General features: G+C 40.2%; 1 protein-coding gene across 4 annotated transcripts in view; it reads left to right on the plus strand.

The window, feature by feature from the left end:
• Positions 1-251: 251 nt before the first annotated feature.
• Positions 252-13,279, plus strand: part of LOC148038020 (endoribonuclease Dicer homolog 1-like) — a 32,484-nt gene continuing 19,456 nt past the window's right edge. Inside the window, exons 1-3 of one of the 4 annotated variants that reach the window (XM_087668026.1) lie at positions 256-894; positions 1,498-1,570; positions 1,665-1,801. Coding sequence is in view for 2 of the 4 variants with exons in the window: in XM_087668019.1 (XP_087524145.1) it covers positions 1,508-1,801 (294 nt within the window). In the remaining 2 variants the exon portion in view is untranslated. Of the gene's footprint in view, positions 895-1,462; positions 1,802-13,279 lie in introns of all 4 variants that reach the window. The other 3 variants (XM_087668019.1, XM_087668011.1, XM_087668036.1) reach the window with 3 other exon arrangements.

Here is a 13,279-nt window from a genome sequence, read left to right on the forward strand (position 1 = left end):
TGCAATAACAAAACCTTATGTTGAGCTAGTAGGTGCGACCATAGAGACATGCATGCTTCATGCACCAGCTAGCTCTAATCCCTGTTGGCCCTGGACCCTGGTGCTCACATGCGGACTCCGGAGTATATAAGTGTAGACTCTAGACAAATGTAGGGTCAATGCAAATGTGATTGTACGTGGTCAATTGTACTTGAGAAGTCTAAAGTCCACGATTCTCAGTGAAGTCTGAATGGTGCGTCCATGATTCGATGATTATGGCGTATATCTTTCTGCATCGATGACGAGGAAAGTGGCGCCGCCGGACCTCCCTAAGCCTATCCCTGTGCATTGATGACAAGGAAAATGGCGCCGCCTGCCTCCCTAAGCTTATCCCTGTTCACTGTGCAGGGCTAGCAAAACCCCACTCACCCTTCTCCCTGTCGGTGCGACTCGAGGTTTGTTGGGGGGCGGTGTGGGTTAACTTTCCCCAACTCGGGGTTACCATCCTTCGGCCTCCTCTTCGTATTCTCTCTGCAAGGCAAGGCAGGTTCTTCTTTAAACTTTTCCCTTCTCAAGATGCGGCGTCTTCACCCGCCGCCTCCCCTTTGTGTCCTTTTCTTCTCCTCCGTTGTTGCCTGCGACATTCTTTCTTCTTCCCGTCCCTCCAGTCGTCTTCGTGCAGGGATCGGCAGCCTTTCTTTTCGTGCAGTGGAAGCTCCTTCGCCAAGGTCAACACGGCCGGTTTCTCGAGACATTCTTTCTCGTCATGCATGCATCAGCAGTTCTTCTTTTTCCTCTTCTTCTTCTTCTTCTTCTTCCGTCCCCGGCGCTGTCCACTAGCCTCTCAAGAAGCTCCACACACCATGAACAAACGCCATAATCAAGCTGTCACACCTTCTCTAGTCTGTGAAGAAGGTACGTCATTGTTAAGTGTTGACGGTCTGCCAGTCTGTAACATGTGAAGTTTTTTGCTGTAACACATTGTTATGCTTAGAAGTTACTCCATTTCCACCTTCTGTAAGCTGTGGCGTCCTTTCTTATCTGTAGTGTGCATATCGAAAGAAGCTCTCGGTAATGCTTGCTTTTAAATTGTGATCCTTAACCTGAAGCTATGGCGGTACCTTCCATGGCCATGCCTTAGTTTAGTGATTAGCTAAAGAAAGTCACGACCACGTCACAATGGAAGCTGCGCCTAATTTGTTTCCCGTGTATCTCTTTATCTTTTTGAGTCGATATGAAGGAAACTGCGCCGCTAAGGAAGCCAGACTAAGAATCACTTCGTAGCCACAGTGGAGGCCGTTGCTAACTTGTTCCCGGTGTATCTTTCTATCTTATTGATTTGATATGAAGGCCTCACTGTTAAGGAAGCCGTACTAAGAATTACTTCATAGCCTCTATGTTATGTGACAAATGATGGATTATTTTTAAGGATCTTCTGTTTGTTTCCCAAGTGAACAGGAAATTTCAACTGTCTTTGGTACAGATTTGAACAGGAATTTTCAACTGTCTTTGGTACAGATTTGCAATCATGCCAGACATTGTTGCGTACTATGATACTGGTTACCCTGATGTACTACGTCCACCCAAAGAGGTATTGAGTGAGAACAGAACTACTTTTCACGTCTATTTTATCCGCTACAGTGTTGTACAGAGAGGACAATATCCATTCCTTGCTCCATCAACAGAGTTTCTGTTACTCAATCATGTCAAGTTGGATGAGGAGGTTGCCAACAACCTTTTAGTGAAGTTATGCCTTCCTCACAATGAATGTGTTCATGCTAGCTTCAAAGCTGGTGGCATCACTGCATTAAATGAAGTACAAGTAAGTGCCTTCTAGTTTGTGGAGCAATTTTCTTTAGACAAGAGTGGTTGTTGGGGAAGTGTCAAGATTGCTAAAGTTTCAGCTGAATCAGTATAGTTACAGAGCACTCCAACGTAGTGGCTACAGAAAGATGGGCTGTTGAGCATTGTCTCTAGTTTTGGAGATAAGCCCCCACTTGGATGTCGCTTAGAATCCTGATTTCTGAATTTTCTGTCAATGGAGTAGTTGCAGTGTGTGTCTCCTTCATGTGTGCATATGCATGCTGTATTTAGAGAGAGAGAGAGAGAGAGAGAGTGCAATGGGCAATAGTTAGCACCAACCAACACACTAAGAGAGTCTATACCCTTTACATAGAACAAGTGGACCACACTATGAGGACACAAGGTGAAACCCATCTGATTTTTATATCAGGACTCAAGAGAGAGTGGGTTGAGTACCTTAGCTATTAATGGACAATAAAGTGAGCCCAAAGAACCCTAAGAAAAAATCCTAGCCCTAAATTATTTTGATCTTCTAGGGTGGTTGTGCGATCATAGGTGTATGCCCAAGGGAATCTTTTATACTAGCTAGCGTTTAGCCCAGTCTTTAGGTTTAAGCAAAGGTGCTTCTACTGCATAGCTTTCTTTTGCCTATATATCTCCTAGGCAATGTGACTCTTGTTGTAAGGAAACAAACTCCTAGGCTTAAGCTTTGGTTTTAGTTTGATATTGGTCTGGAGATGAAGGACAACTAATCATGGTGGATTCTTGAGATATGTTTTCAGCCTTTTTCTTAGTTACCATCAAAATGTAAAGCTCTTCTCTTTTAGACATTCTTCTCTTCTTTTATAGAGTACTAGCATAAATTAAATTGATGTATTTGTAGAAGCAAGAACTAACACAAATTTCATTGATGCTAGTGCTCTATAAAGATCAGTATATTGATCCAAGAGCTCAACAGAAAGGTTCCCTAAGGGGCCATAGAAAGGTCCCTTGAAGAGTGTTTGGCTCTTTAGATTGGAGATAGGAGTGAGTCCACCTTGTAGTATCTTAATTAGATTGAGTTGGATAGTGCAAACCCACACATTAAGAGAGCTTTATGGCTAAACCACACATGAGGAGAAAGACTTGGGATGAGTTGATCATAGTATGTTCTATATGCGTATAATTGAGAGGTCTAATGTTTTGAAATGTTTAAAGGCTTGATCAAATGTCGCACTTGGCCAAGTGAAATGTAAAAGTCATGTTAATGGGTAGTGTTTGATCGTGAATCATTTGTAATGAATTGTGAAAGTATTTTACATGGGTGTGTTCAATTGTGAATCTCTTCAATTTATTTTCCAGTTATTGTGGAACTTGGTAGTCCCTTATTGTTGAACACAAGATAGATGATGAAAGGAAAGAAATAATAGAAAAACATTGTAAAATAAGAAAACTTAGATAAATGCTCGAAAAGTGGAATCCATATATCAAGGCAGTAGTGCACAACAGTGAGTCACTTGTTGTGTGGGCACTAGTATTGGCTTCTTTTCGTCAACATGATCTCCAAGTGATGAATGCACTGAGTGAAGAGAAGCATATAATATATAGGAAATAAATATACCATAAATAACAATTGGTTGGCCAATTTTGAATGCCGGCTGATTGGCATTAAAATGCCCTAAAGTGTCACAAATATTACATTTAAAAAAATGCTTAAAATTTCTGAGATATGCTTTGTCCAATTTGGCATGCACAGACTCACATATGAGCTGACATAGTTGCTAACGCCCTCTTAGATCATGGGTGATTTGATACAATACAATAGATAATGATATTGCTCCATCATAGTAGACCTAACAATGTCCATTAGAGTAGAACTATGGATGCCCAAGCAATGGGTGTGCAATCTACTATTAAGGTACGTTGGAGAGAATTTGATGTTGACGTTGATTATACTAGCTCTGAAATAGAGAAGAATCATAGTAGCTCTCAATGCTTGTTAACAATGTCTCGTAGTAGCATACAAGACCATTTTGTCAAAACTTTCTTTGAATATATGTGACCATGGATTTTGTGTCTAGGAGCCAATCCGGCTCTCTATCAAAGATCATGTCATCATGATTCTGGACGTTAATTATAGCTCTAGGATTTGAGCTTGCTATGCATTAATTGATGTGTCAAGAACGTTTCTCTCTAGAACTTATGCACTTAGATACTTCTATAGATGAGGTTTACCTACTCAATCTCACTACCCTCGCACACACACTCTCTAGCATTGGACAATAGTGAGGGATAGTTGTATCACATACACTAGAAAGCAATAGAAGGGTTGTTAAGCCCTCCTCTCCATCGGAAGATGAAGATTCCATCTATGCCTTGGCCTTTGCTTCTATTGGAGGATTTGAATCAGTGTGAGGAGGAGGACTTGATGGAAGAGTCTATATCCCGCTTTTTCTTTTTCTCATTTTTCTTCAAAGTTGCTAAATTTTTACATTCCTTTCGTAAGTGTCTCTTTTTACGTTAGTGATAATACTAGGCCTTTGACGACTTCATGTCACTCCACTTGAAAACCATTAAGAGTCTCATCGAAACCTGTATGATGAGTTGGTAGCTTACCTCTCTAGACACAAAGACGTCTCATGTCCAAGCAGCATGGAGGACATATAGATAGAATTCACAACGATCAAGGATGTTTGCGCTCGAAGTTGGTTCCATACTTGAGTAATATGGAGTAAAAATGGCTGAATAGTGTCCTTAGGCTCATAGGTCATTTGGTAGTGCTGTCCATATAGTATCATTGCATGCATGGCGGAAGGTGTCTCGTATAACATCTAAAGCTTCGATTATACTTTTGGAGATGTCTTACAAGAATTAACTGCTAGTAGAACTGCCTTAGAAATACATCGAAGAAGAGAAGAATAGGCACATGCATCATTTATATTCCATGTAAGCATATCTTTCTCATGATTGTTCTTATTAAAATCTTCTGGAACTAGAAAAGGATTCTAAGGTTGCAGAATAGGTCCATAATTAATGTACCACAACTGCTTTTGCACGAACTAGGCTTTCATAATAACACTCTCAAGCTAGATAGTCATGGCCATGTAACTTATCATTGGTAGAAGTGCACAGAGGAGTCAATTGAAGAGGATAAGAATAGAAAATAAAGGATAGGTGGATAGAGAGAGAAAATAGCCAACCAGCAGTAAAGATTGTACAAAATGAGTGTTCATACGTAGTGAAAATCAAGTTCTAATCAAATGATGATGGTGATTGTTGCAAGAAGTTGAAAATACGGCTAAAAAATGTAGGAAATAGCAAAAACGACTAGTAATTAAGGAGAAAAAACCATTCACAAGCTGAATTAAGCAATAAATGTAGCAAATTGATATATACTGAAAATGCAGATTGATGTGCAGAAAATGTAAGTTGCAATGGTCAATAGACAGACAAGAATCAATCAATAGTAGGCCTCTTGATTAGAAGAGGCAAAATAGACTTGTAATTAGTAGAAAATGTGATTAAGAACATAGCTCTTGCAATGTGATACAATGTCAAAAGTGGATATAGCAATGGAAGCGTATTTATATGCTATAATAGGTTGTTGAACACAAGATAAAAGAGAGGAAAGAAAATAGAAGAACGTTGTCAAAGAAGAGAATTTAGATGAATGCTCGAGAAATGGAATCCATATATCAAAACATGAGATAATTGTATATATCAGTGAATCATTGGTTGCGTGGGGTGTTGACACTTGCTCCTCTCTCCAAGAATATCTTTAAGTGATGAATGCATTGATTGAGGAAGAGCTCATTATATATAGAAAATAATTATATCATAAATAATAGCTGGTTGATCAGTATTAAATGTTGGTTGATTGGCATAAAAATGCCCTAACATGCCACTAATAATGCACAATGAAAATATTAAATATTTGACATGTACCCAGTCCAATCTGGTATGCATAGATTCACACGAGCTGACATATTTGCTAACGTATGTTTTAGGTAGAGGAGGCATTAGAATGAAGTGTCATTTTCTTGCTTTGTATATATCGATGAGTCCTTGAATATAGCTGAAGGCGTTAGTGAGGATACTAGACTAGGTTTGTAAGTGCGGGGGAGACTGCGAGATGATAATACTTTGAACTTAACCAAGGGCACCAAGTGTCTGAATCATGTATAAAAGGGTTGATTTGTTGTAACTTTGAAAACTAGGGATTTTAAACTCTAATTTTTGCAAACTTTGAAAAACAAGTTGATCCTCTTCCTTAGTGCTTAAATTAAATCAAGCTAAGTTGGGAGTTTTTTTTGGATGAGAGATACATAAGAGAGTAGAAAGCATGCGGTTGAAATTTCAGCTTGAGAGCTTCTTTTAAATGAAGAGAGAGACCTCCAATATATAGGTGTGGGGCTTGGGCGCTCCAAAGTAGAAAGTAGAGATTGCTAATAATAAGTATTTATCCAAAATGACATGTGTAGAGATACGTCTCTTAAAGAAAAAACATATGTGTTTCTAGAGACCATTATCACTTTTCTAGAGAAAGAAGCTTCCAAACCTTCTACTCTAAAAATCTCTCAAATAGTTAAGAATATAAGATAGTTGCTGAAAATAAAATTATTTCTTACAAAATTTTGGAGCCTTTAATATGAATAGAATTTTCATTTGAGTAACTTTAAAAATATTAATCTCCTAAACTTTAAGAGTTGTCAAATTTAGCTTTTTGAGAGCTTCATTATATAGGTTCACCGGTTTATGGTTTATGTCCTCTCCTTTTATACCAATGTCAGTGTGACATGGCATAATATCAATATTATTTACACTAATTCCTTATTCTCATCTTCTTACAATCCATGCCTTCCCAAAAGTTTTTATCCTAAAAAACAAGCCTGAAAGACTAGAAAAGGATAGATGAAACAGAGTACTACTCTGATACAAGGGCTACAAAAAATAGGAAAAGCACTAGTTTGTACTAAGTAATGGAGAGGATCGTAAGTGAGAAAAGTGAATAGGCCATATGAACATCCATTTTGAAATGATAAAACTGAAAACTGAACCATCATAACTCCCAGAAAGGACACCTGCAAGAAATAGACAACTTGCTGTCTACTACAGAACCTACTGTAGTAAAATGGAGATATCTTGTGATGGGCATATCCAAATCAAGTGTGCTATGAGTCAAAAGAAAACTCATTAGACATACTTGCAACCCATATAGATATCCTTCTTTTGTAATCAAACCAGAATTGAAGCTGAACCAAAACAGTAAGCTGTCCAGAAACTGCCTGCAGTAGAACCAGAGATAAATGGACTAATTTTCAGCCAAATAAGCCTCTCAAAGATGAAAATTCTGAACCCCAATATGGATGTTGGCCTAATGAAGGTGCAAAACCCTGCTCAAAACCTCCTGGATCAAAAGGTATTCCGTCATAATGATTATCCAAGAGAATAGAATGCCTCTCAACCACAAACTCCAATCCACCCGGATCAAATGGATACGATGAAGTATCCCCATAATCAAATCCATGATCACATCCATAATCCCCTGGATCATAGGGAAGCACAATGCCATCTTTATATTCATGTATGCCCAAATCATGTATTATATCATCATCAGACATGTGCCAGTCATCATAACCATGATCAAGGTACTCATTATCAAATGCGTTCAATGGCTGTTGTAGACCTTGATTAAGTGCAAACTGATGCCCAAAAATATCATCATGAGGTTTCTCTAAGAGTAAAAAACCTTCAACATGACTATCTACATCTGCAAGTGTTTCATGTGATTCATCAACGAAGATGCCATCAGCTTGTACATCTTGCTCATCTGCAAGTGCCTCATGTAATTCATCAACGAAGATACCATCAGCTTGTACATCTTGCTCTTCATTGTTCACTTCTTGTACATCTTCTTGGACTCGTACATCTTCTTGGTCTTCTTCTTGCTCATCCTCTTGTTGATCATGTTGTTCATTATCCAAATCTTGTTGTTGAAGAGATGGATGCTCATGAGCATAAGCATGTTGACCATAGTAACCATTTTGCTGCCAAGGTTCAATGGAATAATACTTTGCATTATGATATGGTACATCATATTTATAAGCATTAACATGCTGTCCAGATGTGCTTGCATACTGCTCATATTCATTTACATGTTGTTGCTGTTCATATTCATAAGATGTATGTAGATCATAGTGTGTACCATCAGCATGTACATGTTGTCCATAAGCAGAAGCATTTGATTGAAGTGTACCATCAGCATATAGATGCTGGCCATAAGCATAAGCATTTGATTCAGGTCTTGCTGTTTTTTCCATAACTGCCTTTATAAGAGCAATACACTGATCAGCCAAAACTCCAAGTTTGTCAATTCTAGCTTGTGTTTGAAGCCAACCTTGTCCAAGTTTGTCAATATTAGCCTGTGTTTGAAGCCAACCTTATTCACTAGAGCTGGAGCTATTGTTCTCAGCTGCCATTGCAGTCAAGTTGAAGAGATATGTTGTTCCTTGAAAAATATAAGTCCAAATAAGGTGTATGATAGCTTGACTCGAAGGTTAGGATGTCTAGTATCAAGTAGAAATCCTGGTTTGAATTTAGGAGTAGCAATACCCCTCTCTGTTTAAGAATTTCCAGAACTGTCCACAGTGAATTGTTAGTGAACTGGCGGTACCAAATAGGCTCTAGCTCGAGAAATATGTGTCCAAATGAGACGTTTGATGGCTCCACTCGAAGCTTATGATGTCTAGTATCACTTCCAGTTGTTTCTTTGTTGTTAGAATGATGCTACTAATTTCTGTAGCAACTTTCCCAAATCTGTCCCTGTTTGGACTGCACCCTGTTTAGCACTGTAATGACCCTATTTTGCCTCGTAATCATTACCTTTCATCTAGGGAAAGTTGTAAGGCACTTAAGATCAGTAAGAACACTGATTAGACATGCACAAACCCTGCAAATACATCCTTGATACATCCAAGAAGTGCTCTACAAATAGCCCAACTGACCCTTACTACATACTCTCAACCACTTGATCAAGCAAAACCCATAAGCATTGAGAACTCCAATAATTGCTTCAAAATGGAGCTAACCAAGAAACAAACTCCAATATAGCTTGAGTTGGTTGCAAGCTTCAAAGTCCCCAATGAATTGAATCATACCAAGTAGATTCAAAGGTGAGAAGATACCCAATTACTTGAACTTGCTTGATGAACTCCTCAAAGCCAATCTTGTAGTAAGAACGCTTGAACCAAAATAGTAGTATATCCCAGCATCATACTCTACTCAATAATGCTCCAGTGGTTCTCCATGAACCATAGCTTGTTGAAGAAGAACCAAATGCTTATCCCCTATGCTGAAGCATTGCTGAATCTCTAGACAATGGGACTTCTTCAGTGTATACAGATTCCAAAGCCACAGTCTGCTAAGAAGACTGTTCCAACCACGGGATCGATCTTTGCAAGTCGTTGGGGAGGAGTGAAACTTGGAACACCAGGTCTGGAACACTATGAATCGGTACTAAGATATCCTGTCCAGTCTCCAGATCCAAACAAGGTGTTTCAGTTCTATAATGAGCTCCACAGCTACCTTGCTGCAGCGGGAGTTAATGGAGTCAAAGTAGAAGTACAGAACATATTGGAGATCCTTGGATCAGGGTTCGGAGGTCGTGTGTCCTTGACAAGAAAGTACCATTAGGCCTTAAAAGCATCTATTGTTCACAATTTCCCTGACAATGGGTGAAGAGGGCAGGCCAGTCTTGATCACAAGGATGTTGCCAGAGCATTTAGCCAGCAGTCAAACTCAGAAGCAGTTCTTTAGGTACTTTGTCTTCACAATGGAAGTCGGCCTAGCCTACATGCCGTCTACTGTCCAGCAATGCATACTCATTTTGGATGCAGGTCCTTTGAAGAAGGGAGCGCCTGGTTTTTCTCCCATAGTACAATTACTGAAGCTGTTGGGTGACCATTACCCAGAGAGAGTAGCCAGGACCTTTGTTGTGGATGCTTCTCCCATGTTCTATTACCTTTGCAAGGGAATTGGTGGATTTCTTGGTGTAGGGATGCGGGAAAACTAAAATTTGTGTTTTCCAAAGACTACAAGGCTATGTCGGTAGCTGCTGAACATCGCGTAAGGACTGCTAGATCTTATTCTAACTGCAATGAGTGGACAACAGAGCAAAGCTATAATGATCAAGAAGATGAGGACAAATTTGACACCACATGGAGCTCAAAAGGGCACACAAATGCAATCCAAAGTGTTTCCAATTGCTCCAGTTTCTACATTTCATCCTCATCGTCATGTTCATCTGCAGGTGATGAAGAGCCTTTACCAGAAATGCCAAAGAGATGACGAGACTGTACAGTGGAGTTCCATTATTGGATACATGGATAGATCCCCCAGATCAGCAAAACGAAGAACAGCACGAACCAGAGAAGCCAGGGTTGCAGAAAGACTGGCATCACATTTGCATAATTCATATTCAGGTCTTCAACAGTCTCAGCTACCAACATTGGAAGAGTATGCCAATGGAGCAAACAGGTCAAATTTTAGAGAAATTGGAGCGTTGTGGAATGGCACACAATTGCAAAACTGTGAAAGAGGTATTCCAAGGAAAGATGAGATGCCTTCTTATTCACGGAAGGAGTTTTTTTCTTGAGACAATCGAGTACTAGAGAGACAGGAGCCTGGGCTATCAACTGCTGTAGCAGTTGCTCATCTTCTCTAGTTTATCAGGAGCCTGGGCCATCAACTGCTGCAGCAGTTGCTCCACCTATTGGGATTCAGCGGGGGTCAGGTGAGGGATGCAGAACAGGAAGAGCCACTGAAATCAAATAAAGATTTTAGAGAGATGCTTCTTAAACATTGAAAGATATAACTGCCCTTGTAATCAAGCTTGAGGTTAGCACGGGAGTAGACGGAGATTTAATCTGTCCTGATTGTGGCAGTGGATTCATCGAAGCCATGGATACAACGACCGCTCTTGCAAGCGTGTGGAGAGCCATTCGGCGCAATAATCAATGGCGGCAACATCCATCCCTCAACGCAGCGACTGGCATGCAACAGTTTGTAGGGGAGGATGGACCTGACGATGCTTCTCACCGCCAAGTTCTGAGACTTCTTCGTTTTCTTGCTCGCACTTTTTAAAATTCTCTGGTCCAGGTGTCTTCTAGGTCTTCAGATGTTCAAACAAGCAACAGGAGCTTGGATTCGGGCAACAGAAGCAATGATAGTGGATACTTTTCCTTCTTCAGTCTCATCCGCTCTTGAGCATAAGCAAGAGATGTCTGGAGCCGAGGATTCGTTCTTGAAGATGATGTGGAAGACAGGCGGAGCAGGTGCTGGCGGTCCTCATCCTAACTCGCTGCTTGTGGACTCCTCGGAGCAAGTCTACATTTCCTCTCTGGCCTTTGAGAAGCTATGGTGTAGGGAGATCAGTAAAGCATCTGTAGAATACAGCCCCTGTCCTGAAGTGGCACAATAGTGGTGAAGACATCCTCCTGTCCTCCAAACAGCCACATGGATGATGCAAGGCTAAATGGTGCTCAAGGTGGAGCTCTAAGCATAAGGAATCAAGTCGTGTATGCCTTAAGAGTCATGGGAGTCCTGGGAGAAAGGTAGGAGCAAGAGGTCCTCCATGGGAGCTCTCAAGAGAGCTTGAGGGAGGTAGAAGAAGGCTTCTCTTTGAAAAGTAGCAGTGGTTTAACTCTCCCTTAACTCGTGTGGTAGATTTTTCCCCAAAAGAACCCTAAAATTTTACCTCAAAGTTGGAAAATGAGCTGCCATTTTGTCTCCATGCCTTCAAATTTGATCAAACCTCCTGGCATAGCTTGTGTGGAGTCCAAGAAAGCTGCCATGTCTAGTACTTCTTGATTGTTGTGGTTCTTCAATGCTGTACCTGTGCCCAGTAAGGTTTCCTGAAACTGACAAGAAACTAAATGTAAAGAAGGAGAGAGAAAGGAAGGATTTAAAAACTAAGCTCTGATACCACTTGTTAGAGAGAGAACCAGGGAGAGAGAAAGAGGAGAGAGAAGACTGCAGAGGAGAGAAAGACTGCAGGAAGAGAGAAAATAAGAGTGACGAGTAGAGAGAAAGACTAGATTTAGAGAGAGAAAGATAAGAAAGAAGGGGAAGCCCTAGAAGCTGTGAACAAGAAGGGAGAGAAAGACTGTAATTGTATTAATGTGTCAAAAAGATATGTAAAATTACATGTCCTCTCCTTTTATACCAATGTCAGTGTGACATGGCATAATATCAATATTATTTACACTAATTCCTTATTCTCATCTTCTTACAGATAGTCATAGAAATGACATGCTCTATGTTGTTCGTAATAGAGCTCCTTGAGCGCCTTTGGGTTGAGGCTGCTAACACTGCGGTGTACATTCTCAATTGGTGTTGGATTGTAGATGTTTCTCAAAAGGCCCTGTACAAGGCATTCTTTGGCTCTCGGCCTGTCATATTTAACTTCAGAGTCTTCGAGTGCTGTGCATACAGATACAATTGATGATAAAGTAGAAAAGCTTTCTCCTCAAGGAGTTGATCTCTTTATCTTTGTTGGATATTCCTCCAAAGCGAAAGCTTATTATTTATTTAATCCTCGGATGAATAAGTTAGGAGAGATGTTATCTTTGACGAGAGGGATACAATGTAGGCATCTGCTTCGGATTTCGATCTGGTTTTTTCTTTCACATCATTGGAATTGTGCCTACTGAGGCCAGTTTGCTACTTGCTCTTGATTTATCTGTAGATTCTTTAGCTCCCAAGCCTCCTCTGTGAGACTTGTTATCTTGTTGATACGTGCAGACCAGGTAGGATTAAGAGATCTTACCATTGGATTTTACCCCTTCGGAGAGACCTAGAAAATATGATCGGCTTGCACCTCAGGCATCATTTGTGTCAGCTGTTTATAGTTGATTACATAGCATATTTTGAGTTGGATACTTGAAAAGAGGCTCTTCAGCATCCTCAATGGTGAGAGGCCATGGAGAAGGAGCTAGAAGAGTATTGATTGAAGTGAGACCTGGACACTAGTGGATTGTTCGAGTCTCAAGAAAGTCATTGGGACGAATTGGATTTTTAGGACCAAGCTAAAGGCTGCTGGGACTTTCGACAAGTACAAGGCTTGCCTTGTTGTGCAAGGGTTTTAACAGAAGTGTGGTATTGATTATGAAGAGACTTTTGCACCTACTGCGCGGTTGTCATATTTTTAGTTATTATTCGCGTTAGCCACTCACCATAGTTGGCCAATATATTAGATGGATGTTAAGAGTGCCTTCTTATATGGTTATCTGGAGAAGGAAGCCTATGTGGAGTAGCCACTTGGATTTTCTTGTGTTTATGAACCCGGGGATAAGGTATTCTGCTTGTAGAAAGCTCTTTTGAGCTGAAACAAGCACCGTGGTCTTGGTTCTATAGGATGAAAGAGTTCTTACAGACTCACGGATACCATTCTATTCCTTATGACCCAAATTTATATGTTTGAGCTACTACAAAGAGGTTCAACTATATCTTGCTGTATGTT

Source organism: Lygodium microphyllum, chromosome 3 (assembly GCF_053477565.2).
Source record: "Lygodium microphyllum isolate KBCC chromosome 3, Lygodium_microphyllum_v1.1.10, whole genome shotgun sequence".
Classification (NCBI taxonomy): domain Eukaryota; kingdom Viridiplantae; phylum Streptophyta; class Polypodiopsida; order Schizaeales; family Lygodiaceae; genus Lygodium; species Lygodium microphyllum.